General features: G+C 42.9%; 1 protein-coding gene across 2 annotated transcripts in view; it reads left to right on the forward strand.

The window, feature by feature from the left end:
* Phkb (phosphorylase kinase regulatory subunit beta) overlaps nt 1–16962 on the forward strand; it is a 201128-nt gene that overhangs the window by 105568 nt on the left and 78598 nt on the right. For both annotated transcript variants that reach the window (XM_051169047.1, XM_051169048.1), the window contains exons 11-13: nt 2198–2255; nt 3244–3321; nt 6384–6542. In XM_051169047.1, coding sequence (XP_051025004.1) covers nt 2198–2255; nt 3244–3321; nt 6384–6542 — 295 coding nt within the window. The remainder of the gene's footprint in view (nt 1–2197; nt 2256–3243; nt 3322–6383; nt 6543–16962) is intronic.

Below are 16962 nucleotides of genomic sequence, written 5' to 3' on the forward strand. Positions count from 1 at the left end.
GTGTTTTCCTTTTTGGAGTATTCTGTTTGCTGTGACCACATATTCCCCGCCCTCCCCACTTTCTGTCTGTGTCGGTCTCCCTCTTCGTCTACTTCTGGGGTCCATCCTCACTGTGCTTTTCTTCCTACCAAGCTCTCTCAGTTACTGTTGCTCATAATGGACTCTATCCCCGACTCATAGTGTGCCTTCAAGTGTCCTCCCTATGTGCACTGACAACATAGACAGACCTCTGCACTTAGGTGTCCTACAGTCAGCCTGGTCCTCTACCTAGGTCCATATCTGAGTCACTCTAGGCGTCTCCTTACCACTTAACCACCATTTTAAAAAAAAAATTAAATATTTAACTAATTTTTTGTGGGGGGGGGTGAGAGGGAGAGAGGGAGAGAGAGACAGAGAGAGGGCATGAGAAGGCGAGAGAGAGGAAGAGAGCAAGCGAGCGCCATGTGCACAGCTGCCCATTTGTGTGCGTATGCCATGGTGAGCATGTGGAGATCAGAGAACAGTATCCTGGAAATTCGTTCTTGCCTTCCACCATGTGACTCCAGGAATGAAACTAAGGTCCCCTCGGGCTTGACAGCAACTGCCAATCTCTCCTGCAGAACCATCTTGCCAGGCCCAATCACTGAACCACTTTTATCATTCGCAAAATTGTGACTGAGGCTCTTTAGAGCCTATTTTCCCCCTTTTCTGTATTACTTCTTGGCTTAAGCTAGTACTCCATACAGTTTGTCACCCAACTCGACACTGGACAGGATCTATAGATTTCAGATTAGTGGAGGCTGGGGATGGGACAAAATTACTCATGCTGGCAGGGCATGGTGGCGCATGCCTTTAATCCCAGCACTCTGGAGGCAGATACAGGCGGATTGCTGTGAGTTCGAGGACAGCCTGGTCTACAAAGTGAGTCTAGGGCAACCAGGGCTACACAGAGAAACCTTGTCTCAAAAAACCAAAAAGAAAAAAAGAAAAAAAAAATTTCCCCCATGCTGCTCAAAATCTCCATAGTACTAAAGTTGAGACAAGGGTCTGGGCTGCCATCTTTTCTCTTTGAATTGCTCTTATGCTCTGAGTTGATTCCGCACTTCTTGCTCTACGACTCCTAAGTACTGCCAACTGTTCAGCCTGGAAGCAAAGGTAACAAAGACTCCGACCCTTCTCAGTGTTCTCCGCTGGTTCCCTGACCTCCCAGTACCCAGGTCCTTGAGCATCTTCCTGCCCACCCGCTGGCTTCTGCCTGTGCATTCTTAAAGTAGGGACTTGTGATCGCTTCTTTGATGTGCTCTGTCCCCGTGACACTGTTGTCTGTACTCTTCGATCTGTACATTGTTTTAGCTACTTTATTGCCATGTGGCCAAACCCTTCCCTGACGCTCAAGACAGAATCACATGTTTCTTTTCTTCTTTTCTTTGTTTGGTTTTTCAAGACATGGTTTTTGTGTGTAGCCCTGGCTGTCCTGGAACTCACTCCGTAGACCAGGCTGGCCTTGAATTCATAGAGATCTTCCTGCCTCTGCCTTTTGGGTGCTGGGATTCAAGGCAGTGGCTACCACACTCGGCTAGCAGATGTTTCTTAATCTATGTTCCTGATGTGCTGTTTATGCACAGTGTGTGCCATACTGCGGTTATTTATTATTTGTGCCTTCCCACTGTACTGTGAGCCTCTGGAGCAAAATGTCTGACTTTTTGCTCAGCGGTTCTCAACCTGTGGGTCATGACCCCTTTAGGGGTCAAATATCAGACATATGGTTTATTAGGTATTTAGATTACAATTCATAACACTAGCAAAAAACAGTTATGAAGTAGTAATGAAGTAAATTTATGAGAACTGTGTAAAGGGCTGCAGTGTCAGGAAGGCTAGGAACCGCTGCTCTAGTTAGCGCTGGCTGTGTTAATGAGTCCTTAGTGCACTCGGGGCAGAGGCAGGTGGATCTCTGTGAGTTCGAGGCCAGCCTGGTCTACAAAGTGAGTCCAGGACAGCCAAGGCTACACAGAGAAACCCTGTCTTGAAACAAAACAAAACAAAAATCATTTAGCGACTGCTGTTTAATGAGCTTTGGAATAAAAGGCCTGAAAAAAGTTCAAGAACAACTGGTCTCAAGCTGAATTTATTGCTATAAATAAGTTCCTTGCATATAACCTAAAATGTAGCTGCCCCAGGTTGTTACATACATACCTTAATGTTTTACTGTCTCTTCCAGCTGTTTGATGGCATTGAATGTGAATTTCCCATATTTTTTCTTTACATGATGATTGATGGTAAGTGAACTTCTTTCCTGAAGTTGAAGACTCAGAGTACAAGTGACTTAAAGAATAGCTGAGGGTTGGGGCGGTGGCTTAGGTGGCAAAGTGCTTGTCGTACAAGCAGGAGGACCTGAGTGCAGTCTCCAGCACCTGCCTGAAAAGCATGTGGCTGTAACTTCAGTGCTGGGAAGCAGAGAGGGGGTGGATCCTTGAAGCCACTGGCCAGCCAGATTAACAGGATTAGTGAGCTGCAGGTTCAGTTCAGAGCCGGACAGGGAGGGGTTAAGGAAAGCAAGCAGTGTCCATCTATGGCTTGCACACACATGCATGTCACCTGCACGTACACAGAAACATGCACGCGTAAGCACACAGAATAAAAATAGCTGAAATGAGTGATTCCTTTTATTCAGCAATGGACTAGCCTCCAGCCATGGTAACAGCTCTGCGTGTTTCTGCAGTTCTGCTCTCTGGGTGAATGTCAGACCTTTAAAGAATTTTTATAGACTCATGTGTATGTATATATATGTATGTGTGTATGTTATGTGTGCATAAATTGCCAATACAGGTGCATATATGCCAAAACACAGGACTGAAAGTCAGAGGACAACTTAGACTTCTTTTCTTACCTTCTACATGATTAAAGAATTTTAAGAACCATTTTGAAGTCTTTAATATCGATGCAGTATCTTGTTCATACTTAGAAAGAAAAGCTTATCATAGAAGTCATAAATACTATGATCATGGTATTGAATATCTATAACATTTATGCGTAAGTATAGTGAAATTTCAGTTAATTCAATATTTAATTCTAAATGCTAACATGACTTTCTAAAATCAATTTCTATATAAATGTCATACATATTTGCATTTCTCCTCAATTTTATGTTTTCATTTACATAAGTCAGCAGAATAATTTTTGAAGGGCTTAGAAGTTTCTATAAGGCAAAATCTCTGTCTGCTTATTGAGCACAGTCAGTATTGGATTTTGTATTTTACCTTTTAGGTGTTTTTAGAGGCAATCTTGAGCAAGTCAAAGAATACCAAGACCTTTTGACACCTTTGCTTCATCAGACCACAGAAGGTACAGTTGGTTGTTTTTTTTTTTTTATCAAGAATTCTGTCCACCAGCATTTCCTTGTTCATTTGAAACATGTACCTGAGTCCTTTATAAAACACAATTATCTGTATTATATTGAAAACTAAATGATACTCCAGTTGAAATTAGAATAATCTCTGTTAATTTAGTTTAACAAGTGTATTTTACAAAAGCAGTTGATTAGGCGTGACAGGGATGGTCTTGAGTGTAGGTGGTTGTGGCTGTGGTGATGCTGAGATGGTTGGCACGGGGACTGAATTGTGGAATGGTGGTGCTGTAGTTTCTTTACTCTGTGGAGTGTTACAGTGCTGTGAAGCACCTAGTTTTTAGCTAAGTCATGGTTCAGTGGCTGTCTTAGTCAGGTGTCTGCTGTCGTGATGAAACGTCAGGACTGGAAAGCAAGTTGGGTAGAAAGGGATTGTTTGACTTATATTTGCATTTGGCTGTTCATTGTCAAAGGATGTCAGGATAAGGACTTGAGCAGGGGAGGAACCTGGAGGCAGCAGCAGCATCGGAAGCTGCGGAGGGGTGCTGCTCACTGCCTTGCTCCCTACCTCGCTCAGCCTGCTTTCTTACAGAATCCAGGACCACCAGCCCAGGGCTGGCTCCCCCCACAATGGACTGGGCCCTTGCCCGTCATTAATTAAGAAATAGCCTTATGGGGGCATTTTCTCAACAAAGGGTCCCTTTTTTTCAGATAAGTCTAGTTTGTGTGTCAAATCGACAAGACTAGCGGTGGGTCTCCTCTTCCCTGGGGGCTGTTGGCCACCATCCTACGAAGACAGGAGGAGCAGAAGCGAGACGCAGGGCTCAAAAGGCTGAGAGCAAGATGGAATAGCCTCCAGGAACCACTTCAGCAACTCAGAGAGAACAAAGGCTATATATAGTCCTTGGGGAATGGGTGGGCAGCTCCCAGAATAGGTGTACATAATTGGTTGGAACCAGGCAGTTTAAGGATGCTTTATTTGCATTAGGCAGCACGCTTCTATTATATGAATGGCAACACAGTACTTAAGTATCCTATAGGTGCAGGGAGGGGAGAGCTAGCAGGGAGCTGTGTCAAAGGCCATATATCAAATGCGGTTAGGGGCATCTATGCCTAAAGATGCTCTCCAGATGAGGTAGGTGAGAGTAGGAAGCCCTGCTGGAGAGAGGCAGTCCTCCATCTAGTGCTGCTGAGTCAGCTATCCGGACGGGACCAATGCAACCTCAAAGAGCAGATCCTCCCAACAACTAGCCAGAACAGTGAGTGTTACCCTCCAGCCCCAGACCTTCACAGGGCTGCCTGGAAAGACTGCTCTTGCCTAATGGCAGGAACATTGATGAGACAGTCTAACTCCTCCTTGGAGATGCTTCTGGGGCTTTTAGCATGGCATTTTAAATGTTTGTCCTTGTACCAAGATGTCATTCTTTGAAGACTGGTTTAATGTTTTAGAAGTAGTCAAAATGCAAACCCCATGAGTAAGAATGTATTAGTTTTAGTCAAACACCAGCAGGACCCATAAAAAAAGCATAATTGGGAAATTCCCAAAGGGATTCAAGGACAATACTCTAGATATCTTTGGGGTTTGGAAATAGTAATAGAATTATAGTCTCATGAGAATAGCTTTGAAAATTTGTATGTAAGATAAAAGTTTCGGTGTGCTAGGCACGACAAATAAGTAGTCTCATGTACATAACGCATGACGTGTCATTCACAGCACTGGGCCCCATTCTTGTTGCACATGAATTTTTTGACTGGGGTGTTAGGGTGCAGGATTCCAGGAATACCTGAAGAAAATATTTTATATTTTATTTTACCTTTTCAATGCTCATAACGTTAAAAGTTGTAAAATGCTTACGGGTGAACATTTTTAAATTAAAAGTGAATAATTTTTAAAGGAGTTATGCTATCAGTATTCTCCTCTCTTCTTTGAGAAATAGTGCAAAATAGTGCAATAATGAAATATTTGAAATTTCTGGAAGCAGGCCTTTTAGTATTCAGGAAGGGATGTTGGCTCCGTGAAAGTCATCACCTATCATACTCAGCTCTGCAGCTTCATGTTCAGAGTGAGGTCACTCCCCGCTCTCTGCAGCTTCATGTTCAGAGTGAGGTCACTCCCCGCTCTCTGCAGCTTCATGTTCAGAGTGAGGTCACTCCCCGCTCTCGGGTTTTAAGCACGTACATCATTATCAACTGATGCATAAAGAGGGCAGCGACATTTCAAGGCTATTGTTTAATTTCATTACAAAACAAGGTTTACTGTGCGTTGCCATTACAAGAGAACTCTTCTGCACCCTACAATGAACTTATCCATTAAACAGTGATTTCATCTTCTGAAATGTATATCTTTAAAAGATATGCTTTAAGAAAAGATTGGTTTTCTTTTCTTCAATGACACTGGATAATAGAAAACAGGGTTAATATTTAATAGGGATTTATTTTCACTAACCAGTGGCCCAGAGTTATAATTCTTCATTAAAGATTAAATAGTACCTCATTTACAATGCTACTATAGACTGAGCATATGACTTTGAAATTTTTTGTTTGTTTTTGGAACAGGGTTTCTCTGTGTAGCCTTAGTTGCCCTGGACTTGCTTTGTAGACCAGGCCAGCTCACAGTGATCCAGCTGCCTCTGTTTCCCTGAGTACTGGGATTAAAGGCATGCCCCACCATGCTTGGTGTGTTTTAATATTTATATACTCTGTATACATATATATTATTGATAGATAAATATCTTTATATACAGATATGTATGTGCATGTACACATGTTGACTTAAAGTTGTTTGCTATTAAAGGAGATACACATGCATAGCTGCCTCAACCTAATACACTAGTGAATTAGTTCTAAAGTCAAGAAATTCTTCTCCATGTGTTTTCCTTGCAACATCTAAAAGGACCAGAATGTCACGCTTGTCTGTAGCTCACTGGGTCTGCTCCTGTACAACTCACTTCTGTCCCTCACAGGTTCTTCAAAGGGAAATTTGGGGAAAACACTGTTTTGGTTGTATTTTAATATGCTTGGGTTTTTTTGTTGTTGTTTGTTTGTTTTTTTACCTCTGTAGGCTATCCTGTTATACCAAAGTACTATTATGTCCCAGCTGACTTTGTAGAATATGAGAAAAGAAACCCTGGGAGTCAGAAGCGGTTTCCTAGTAACTGTGGCCGTGACGGGAAATTGTTTCTTTGGGGACAAGCTCTTTATATCATTGCAAAACTTCTAGGTAAGTGGAAAAAATTGGGAACCTGTTTTCTGTCCCTGTTATCAAGTTGTTAGGAATAAATATATCTTGGGTGATGTTTTTCCTTTCGGTGGAATTGGATTTGGGTGGAACCTCGCACTGTTAGTTCTCTGGCGAGTTTCTAGATTGTAAAGGTAACAGCAGTGTCCAGCAGTTCCAGGAAGAGAAGTGCAGTGGGTGAGTGCATTATGACCTCCTGTGACTGTCTGCACCCAGCTGCAGCTTCTAGCAGAAGCCTGTGGAAACTGAGTTGGTGGTGTATGGTGTGACAGCGTTTCTGACTTACTCTAACATGAATATTTGAGCAAAGTTTAGTAAACTACTTGGTTATCTTTGAAAATTGTCTTTTTTTTTTTCAATAAATACATGTTGTTAATTTTCTTTCCTACCTAGTAGCTCAGTGAGGCTACTTCTGATCGTTTGAAAAATCATTTTTTAACCCTATTCTTACAACGGAATCAGAATAGCCGTAAGAAAATTTGACAAAGACAACAGACTTACTATGCATCCTTCTATCCCATACTTTCGTAAAATTTCTAGTATACTATCTTTTTATCAAAAAGGCTGTGGTTTTCGAGCCAGAATCCACGGATGACAGATTATGAACCAACCTAACTAAAAACAACAAAAAACTCAAAAACCTATCACTGTGTGAAAGACTGTTGCCTTCATGGTTTTGAGAATCTGTGTTAACTGCTTGTGCTGGAAGAGTGGCTGTCTCCGGCTTGCGTTCACTGTCCACGAGGAAAGAAGGTTCCGGAGGCTGGATGCCCAGTGTTCAGTTTGAGCTTTTATACACGGTACACAAGAGCCAATATAAACCAAGCAGAAACTCAAGCCGATGCTCTCTGTTCCACTCACTTGTTTACTTCTGTTTTCTCGGTCTAATGTACATTTAACCCTAATCAATGGCACGGAGGAAAGTTTTCTCTCATTAAAGGGAAAGGGTTTTGTTTTGTCTCAGCAAAAGACACAAAGGCTATTACCGGCTGGAACGCTTATGTCTATCTCATTTGTGTGACTAGAAAGGTTTTTGAGACTCAAAGCCTAAACTAAACACATTTTAGCCAAGGAGCAGTCAGCCAAGGTGCAGCCACAAGCTGCTGTGTGCCTGGAGGTGACATAGGACCTGATGAAACTGTTCCTGTGGTTCTGGGCCTGAAAACGGACTCCTAGAACCTGGGCTTAAAGTTGTCAGCCTTCTCCTCCTGGTGTCTGCTAAATACCGAGCTTGGAATCACAGCAGCCAGAAAGAGTGATAACCCAGGGAAGGCCCTGGGGAAAGCCGAGGCCTCAGGACGCAGAATCAGCCGTGTTCTCCATGAGCTTTTAAAACTGACCTTTTAAAAAAGGAAGTTACCACTGTCCCTCAGCAGAAAATCGTTGTCCGTTCTTACTCTTAACCAGAGTGCTGGCTGTGCACAGGTCTTTCTTTACGTATGCAGTGTTTTCCTGTGAACAGGAACGTACATCCCATGCTTCTGTTCCTGCTTCATGGCCCAAACGAGCAAGAAATGCTCTGCAGTGCCTCAAAAAGAAGACTCTCTCTTTCCTACCAAAGTACTGACCATGGCATCTGAGAGCCTGCAGGACGCATATTTTATGAAAGCAAATGCTGATTTCCATCTGGGAGGAGAAAAGGCTGTGCTGTGCCCCTCCATGCTGGCCTAGCCTCACCGTCCCGTCATGTGTGCTGGTTAGGGTGAGCATTTGTACACTGGGTTATCCAGCTGCTGCCCTGAATTCTTGAGCATTTCATAAACCCTCAAATGTCCATGGCTGGTCATTAAGATTTTAGACCCCGTACTTACTAACAAGGCTGTATTTACTCACTAAAGGAACTACGGTTTGATATCTTTACAAAGGCGTTTTAAAGCCACTAACTGGGGTTCATATTTTTACAGGAGAATAACAGCAGTGAATCTTTAGAAATACTCTGTCTTTCACCAATATGGGTCAGGTTTTAATCCTACTGAAATCGAGTGAGGATGCCATGCTGTGTGTGCGTGTGCCTAAGTGAATTTTATGCAACAAAACTTTTTTTATTTTATTTTATTATAGTTATTGATAATATCTATGCTGTTTTCTGAATACACACTGTTTGAGAAAATGATTCATTTTTCACAGTATATCCTTTTTCTTAGAGAATCAACTTCTAGAAAGTCAGAGTTCTTTAATAAGTAAATTACAAATGTTAATTTTAAATAACATGATGTATTTTAAGAGCTATTTGACTTGTCTAAAAACCACCATCTGTAATCACTTTTTTGTTTTTGTTTTTTTAAACTTTTTTAATTTTTTACATATACATTTATATTATTACACATATATACAATAAACTATCTGTAATGATATTAAGTTGAAAACTTCAGTACCAATCACTTAAGATTGCTCTATAGAAAATATAGTACCTTTCTGAAGCTTTTATAGAAATAAATAACCTTGAAATTGTGATCTTTGGGATAAAATACTTTTGTGGAAGTACAGAAGGTAGCTATGGTCAAGCTCCTTTTAAATGTATATTTTAAGTTAGCTAATGAAGCAGTGGGTTTCTGTAATGCTTTTTCATATTTCCTTAGTTTTAGTTACGCCTTCCCCTGATATTCATAGATTCTTTGACAACTTAATACAACATAAAATTCAGTTTTATCCTGTTCACTCCCATTGCCTTCTACTCTTCCCTCCCATGCTATCTAGAACCCTTCCTCCCAGCAAGTCCTGCTACTTTCTGGACCTCTTTCTCTGCCACCCACTGAGTTCAACCGTGGCTGTGGGCGTGACCATGGACGTGGGCTCATTTCCTGATGTGTAGGCAACCAACAGTGGCTGTATCACTAAGCGAAAGAGTGCCCCTCCTGGACTGTAGCTTCCCAGGGAGACAGAAAGGCTAGCGATCCTCTCCCCCATCCACACAGAGGCTTGAGCAGGTGTTCTGTCTGTGTCCGCAGCTTCTGTGGGTTCCTAAGTACAGCGGCCATGTCATTTCCAAAGGACAGAATCTTAAAATACTCCTCAGCACCGTCCAGCTCTGTCTGTCTTCTCTCCCACATACACCCTGAGCCTTGAGGTGGAAGGAGGGAGAGTGATGGAGACACCTCTTCCGGCTGAGTCACTTATTTGGGTGGGTTATACTGTTTTCAGGAAGCAGCTTTGCTGACTAAGGTTGAGAGCAACCCTAGCCTATGGGTATACGTGTAAACACATGGAAGGCAGTTTGATAACATGCCCATTTACCAAAACGACCATGACAGTAGGTTCTCTCCTAAGACTAATGGCCTCTCCAGTCACGCTCTCTGTAAGAAAATAAAACAAACAGAACAGCTTGTTGCCTTTTAGAACTTCTTTGTGTAGTGCTGTGTAGTCTGGAGCTCACTATATAGACCAGGCTGGCTTCGAACTCAAAGATCCTGCCTGCCTCTGCCTCTAGTGCTGAGTTAAAGGCATGTGCTGCCATGTCCAGCTCCAAAATTTGTTCTTAACCAAAGCTTAGTATTATACGATCATGTCCAGTCACCTTCACAAATACAAGAAAATCTTCAGGCCTCACTCCCACGAGTGCAGTCTTTGTCATTGGATAAAAGCACATGTTTTCATGTCTACCCTCCAGAAAAGCTGAATCCAAAGTAAATTTAATATTCCATCACCACAGAAGACTAGAGAAATTGTGACACAGCCTTGCCCTGCTTTTAGTTTTTCTAGCATGGCTGCTTCGTCAGCAAACTGCCGATTCCCACTCCAAACACCTGCTCGCTATGCCATCTGTATTATTTCTCTTTCATGAGCAACTCTCACCGCCCAGCGGCTTTTCTTCTTTTGGTCTTCAAAAAATAAGTTTCTGCTTTGTGCTCCTTTCAAGTGTCGACTATGTTGCATCATTTCTTCAACTATAAACACTTGGGGTGCCTCACCACCCCAATACAGAGGGCACAGTGAGCCCCTGCTCTAATCTTGCTCATAGTTTCCTGTCTGCCATTCCTCCACCACAGGGGCCGCCTGAAGGAAGCCCCCAGTCACGGGCTCTTGAGTGGGTTTATACTGTGAGGCATGAATTCTGTCTTATAGATCAGTCCTCAGATTAAGCCAGCAAGCTAACTGCCACCCCAGTGTGGCCACGCCACCGTTTCCCTAGATACACCTGGCCTGGCAGGTTGATGGGGTCAAACACAGGTAACATTGAGAAAGCCTGATGGTGACATTTTGCCCCCGTAGCCTGGACAGTACCTCCTAGTACTACCAAAGCTTGTCAGAAGGAAGGGAGTTTTCTGGTCAGTTCCAGCTCCTTTTCTCTGTTAACCAAAGTATGCGGTGTCTTTTGCAATAGGGTCTTTAGTAATAGCTACAGGTATCTACAGGTATCTTTAGTAGTGTCTAGTCCTGGTGGGCAGCCAGCAGTGGCAAAGGCTGTGTGGAAGCCTCTGGCACAGCACTGGCCAACAACTTATAAAATGGTTTCTCTCCTGGCACTGGGAATTTTGTTTAATAACCTGTGGCTTCTGGGAGCGGGTTTTCCCATTCTGATTACCCATGCAGATTACCCATCCATGGAGAGGTTGGATTGTTTTATATTTGCTCCCTTGGTTTGGATTTGATTTTTGAGACAGGGTGTCACTTCGTAACTCTGATTAGCCTGGAACTTGCTGTGTAGATCAGTCTGGCCTTGAACTCTCAGAGATCTGCTTGCCTATGCGTCTCAAGTGCTGGTATTAAAGATATGTGCTACCACACCCAGCCTTAAATTTTATTTTTGATTGCATTTTTTTGCATAGCTTACAAAGTAGGTAGGTTTCCATAAAGCTTTTTCATAGTTTCTGTTTGGACTAAGCCTTCCTCTTACCCCCATCCTGGTTTAACCCTGTGGTCCTCCCCTACATCCTTATAATGTATGTTCTATTACTTACCCTCTTAAAGATCTCTTCCCCATCACTCTCCCTGGGGCCTTTCTGACTTCCTGGCCTCTGTAGACACTCCAAATTAAACACACAAGTCTGAAAAGTCAAGACTAGAATCTGCATGTCAGAGAGAATATGCAGTGTTTGTCTTTCTGGGCCTAGATTACTCAGTCAGTGCATTTTCCAGTTCCTTCCATTCTCCTGAAAATTTTGTTTTTTATAATTGAATAATATTTCATCATGTGTGTTCGTGTGTGTGTATGTGTGTGTGTGTGTGTACTTGTATGTGTGCATGCGTGCGTGTGTGTGTGTGTACTTGTATGTGTGCGTGTGTGTGTGTGTGTGTGTGTGTGTGTGTGTGTGTGTGTGTGTGTGTGTGTACCATAGTTTTACTATCTACTCATCAGTTGTTAGATATCTAGGTCGATTCTACTCCTGAGCTATTGCCATAGAACAGCATGGACTGTGGATGAGCAAGTATTTCTGTAGTGGTAGAAAAGGCCTTTGGATATATTCCCAGGAGTGGCATAGATGTCCTGTGATATTTCTTACTTTTTGAGAACCCCGTCTACACTGATTTCTGTAGTTCTTACATCAGTTCACACTTCTACCAACAGTGTATAGGATTGCCCTCCCCACATCCTGGCCAGCATTTGTTGTCTTTGGTTTTCTTAATGAGAGCCATTCTAACTGGGGTATGTGTGAGGCTGCAGTGGCCCGATGTGTACAGCAGGTACTGTAAGCAGATTACTGTACAGATGAGTGGCTTTCTTAGAACTAAGCATTTTATTTAATTGCTACTAGGGCTAGACATTTTTATGAAGGTTATGATTATCCCTTTATTGATTATTTTGCTAATTCCTGTGACCACACATCTTATCAGAAGCCACCTAGGGAAGGAGGGATTTGTCTTGGCCTGCAGTGCTGTCTGTCATGGTGGGAGGAACACAGCCCCAGAAACAGGAAGCTGCTTCTCTCATGGCAAAGAACCAGGAGGCAGAGAGATGAGTATTGTGCTCAGCTGCCTCTCCTTCTCCCCAGTTTGCTCAGTATAGGACAGGTGCCTTTGGGTGTTCCACTCACATCTAGGGTACATCTTCCTCATTGACCTCCTCTAGAAACACCTTCATAGTCAAAAGTGTACCTCAGTGTTCTTGGTATTTCTTAATCTGATCAAATTGACAATGAGAAATAACTCTTATGATTCTCAAGTGTGTTAGTAAATTTTAATGTGAAAGCTGTGTCGCCCTGAGCTTGGGTGAGTGCTTCCTGTGTATTGCCTGCCACACTCTGTTCCAGAAACGCCAATGTGATCCCTGCCTTAAAATCTAGGCACAGTTCCCAGTTCACAATAACCCACAATTGTTATCCTAAGCAGTCCTTGTTGCTTCTCGGGAAAAGCAACTTAGCCGGAGTGACACGGCTTGTAACTGATGGTGCATCCCAAGTCTGCAGAGTGCCCCTGCTACCTGTAACCTCTGTGGGCATCTTAGCCTGAAAACCAAACATCCTGTGTAGTAGTGACTCTAACTTGTATCTTGTTTTCATTTGTATGCTGTGAAAAGCAGCTTGCCTTGTTGAGCTAAAGTTACAGGTGACCTTAAGGTGCCTCATAGAGCTGAAAACCAAGCTCTGGTTCTCCCTAAGAACACTTAGCTGCTCAGCCATCTCTAGCCACTGTTTACCGGTCTAGTTAAAAATATACCATAAAAATTGGATTCTTTTTTCTGTAACAGTGTTTCCAGGGAAATTAGGGCTCTTTTCAATAATCTTAATCTCTCTCTCTCTCTTTTTTTTTTTTTTTTCCGAGACAGGGTTTCTCTGTGTAGCCTTGGCTGTCTTGGACTCACTTTGTAGACCAGGCTGGCCTCGAACTCATAGCGATCTGTCTGCCTCTGCCTCCCAAGTGCTGGGATCAAAGGCGTGGGCCACCACCACCCGGCAATCTTAATCTCTTCAATTAAAAAAAAAATGAAGAACTTACTCAGAAGTTTGAGGACAAATTTATTAGGGTTAATGCTAAATAATACCAAAATGAGATACCAATTCACATCCATCAAGATACCTGTAACATTAAAAACAACAGCTCAAAACAGCTAAGAACAAAAGTCAGTGAGGACGTAGAGAATGCAGAACCCCCTGAGTTGTTGGCAGGAGAGCAAAACCATGGCTCCGCATTGGAAAGTCTGGAAGCCGCTCAGAGTGCTCAGACATAGAGGGAGCCTTCGACCCAGTGACACTTTACCACACACGCTTCTCACAGAGATGAAACACGCCAGATGGTCATGTACTCGGGAAAGCTCACTGCAGCATTATTTATGATGGTTCCCAAGTGGAAAGAACCCAAGTGCCCAAGCTGGTGGACAAATAAAATGAGGTAGGGCAGCTGTGGGTGGCGGCCACGCCTTTAATCCCAGCACTGGAGAGGCAAAGGCAGGCAGATGTTTGTTTGGTTTAACCCCCCCCCCCCATAGTCTACACAGCCAGTCCCAGGCTAGCCAGGGCCATATAATGAGACCCTGTCTCCCCAAACAAACAGGACAGGACATGGTGGCTTATGGCTCAGGTCAGATCCTAGCACGGTGTGAGAACTGCTGTGTGTCATTTGGCCATTTACATTTCCTGCATGCTCATCTCTCCTCATGCGAAAATGTGTGCCACTGCGCTGGCACCACAAGGAACTGAGCCTTTGTTTCCTGAAAGACAAAAATTGTGTGTGTGTGTGTGTGTGTGTGTGTGTGTGTGTGTGTGTATTCATTGATCCTCTATGGATATTTGTCATTTTTACCACTATAGAAATTAATGCAATGACAACAGTTAGTGTTTCAATGCACTCTAATGCTACCAGTTTCCTTTATTTGGTGAGTCAGTCTAGGGGTGTTGGGGGACTGTGCCGGGTACTGGGGATATAAGTATAAGGAAAAAGCACACAGCCTGTGGTGTTCTGGGTGAACATTGTATAAACTGGAATGTGCAGATACACGTAGAAGTAGTGCCCAAGGAAATACAGAAGAAATCCAAATACTCCTCTCAAGGCCTTGGCTAAACAGATGACTTATTATCTATTTTAGTAGATTAGCATTTAGGCTTCCTAAGGACATAGCTTTTCTTAGTTTAATTGTCATCACTTACAAATAAAAAGAATAAAGAAAAGAGCTTCATTTCTATAAAATAACCATGGAATAATATAAAATACTTGTCAATTATGGGATTTTTCGTATTTTAGTGATGATGTAAATGCTTCCCTTCTCTAGAGTGTCCGTATACAAAGCCATCCTGCGTTGGGAGCCAAGCTGAAGTGAGCACGCTGCTAGCATGTAGATGGCGGCTGCAGTGAACCCTGTGTGTGTTTGGTTTCCATTTTGGAAAAAAAAATTTTTTTTTTCCCTCCAAATAAAAGCCTATCTACTTCATGTCAGCTGTGAACAATTTTCTGAGGCATTTTGTGTGTCAATTTTGTGATCTGCAAAACAAACCGGTTAGAAGTAATACATGATCAGTGTTTAAAGAATATTAAGAACTTAGTAAGCACCTCCTAAGGGTTCCTGCCCTTGCGGTTTTTTCTGCCATCTGGAATATTTTTATATTATTAATGAGAACTTCCAGGAGTTACTAAAATACCCTTTGATAATTCTGTTTCCTGGACAACATTACAGACGTGCTTGAGTTACCACAAAATAGAACTATAATGGAAAAAATATTTTCAAAACTGCAGAGACTTTCACAATCATTACCTCCCTGGTCTGTTTTTCAGAAGTATTCATTACCTAAAGCACTGTGAATGGGTGAGGGAAGGAAGGAAGGAGGGAAGGAAGGAAGGAAGGAAGGAGGGAAGGAAGGATCCGTGGATATAATCACATTAAGGCCAGATGCAGCATGGTGTTGTTTTTATGATCACTGTACAACTAAAGATGAAAAATGATTTTTTAAATTTTTTTTATTATTGTTTTTGTTTTTGTTTTTGAGACAGGGTCTCTGTGTTAGCCTTGCCTGTCCTAGACTTGCTTTGTAGACCAGGCTGGCCTCGAACTTACAGTGATCCACCTGCTTCTGCCTCCCGAGTGCTGGAATTAAAGGCGTGCACCAGCACGCCTGTCTAAGAAATGAGCATGCTTTGTAGGCTAAGTACAGCAAAACGCAGGGGTGTGCCAGTCCATTTTAGTAGAAGTTAACTACTACTACTACTTCTTCTTCTTCTTCTTCTTCTTCTTCTTCTTCTTCTTCTTCTTCTTCTTCTTCTTCTTCTTCTTCTTCTTCTTCTTCTTTTTGTTAACTCTACTCATGTATAGGTGTGTGGGTGTAACCAAGACACACATGTCTAGCTTGGGGATCGTGCTCACTACAGATTGCGTAGTATCTTCCAACTCGAATTCCAAGAAATGGCGCAGAGTTGCATTTCATGCTTCCCTATTCTACCTCTGCCTTGCTCAAGCAGAAACCCAGCTACAGTGACCACCGCCCAGGTGACGTGCCTCACCCGCTGCCCAGGTGACATCTGTAGACCATCAGAGGAATACTGACTTAGGGCCTTCCTCCTCACCTGCCTTTCCATCTACACGTTTGACTTGCTTGCTGTCTGCTTAGATCTCATCAAAAGTTGCCACAGGGAACCGCCACACGGAAGGGGCTTCCATGTGCACTTATGGTGGAGGTCGGTGATAGCTGCTCATCAGTGCTCCTTGGACATGCCAGCTCTTGACAGTGTTTTAGAGTGTTGTCTCTGGGAAATGTGTGTGGAGCAGACAGGCTTCTTCCAAGGTATTCAGAGCACTTTGTAGAATACCTATGTTGGGTGTAATTCTTGTGCTGCGCAGCTTACCTACCGGAAACTTAGAGTTACTTTTAGTTATTCCCAGAATTGTGTGATCACATTTTCATCGCACACGTCCCTCTAAGCACATCACTGCTGGCCACACCCCACCACGTGTACTTGGCCATCACTAGTCCTGCTGTCACCTACTCTGAACATTCCCTGTGCTCAGAGTCACTTAATACGTGTCCTTTTGTGTGGCTTTTCTCCCATAGCATATTGTTTTCAAGGTTCCTTTATTTTGAATCCTATATCAGCACTTTATTCTTTTTTTCTGACAGAGCAACATTCCATTATATAAATATAACTTCATTTAATTAATTGATAGATTAATAATTTTGTTTTTGAAACAGAATCTTATATTGTAACTGATGGTGGCCTTTTACACACAGCCGTTCTCACACCGTGCTAGGATCTGACCTGAGCCATAAGCCACCATGTCCTGTCCTGTTTGTTTGGGGAGACAGGGTCTCATTATATGGCCCTGGCTAGCCTGGGACTGGCTGTGTAGACTATGGGGGGGGGGGTTAAACCAAACAAACATCTGCCTGCCTTTGCCTCTCCAGTGCTGGGATTAAAGGCGTGGCCGCCACCCACAGCTGCCCTACCTCATTTTATTTGTCCACCAGCTTGGGCACTTGGGTTCTTTCCACTTGGGAACCATCATAAATAATGCTGCAGTGAGCTTTCCCGAGTACATGAC

This window comes from Acomys russatus, chromosome 26 (assembly GCF_903995435.1).
Source record: "Acomys russatus chromosome 26, mAcoRus1.1, whole genome shotgun sequence".
In the NCBI taxonomy this organism is placed as follows: domain Eukaryota; kingdom Metazoa; phylum Chordata; class Mammalia; order Rodentia; family Muridae; genus Acomys; species Acomys russatus.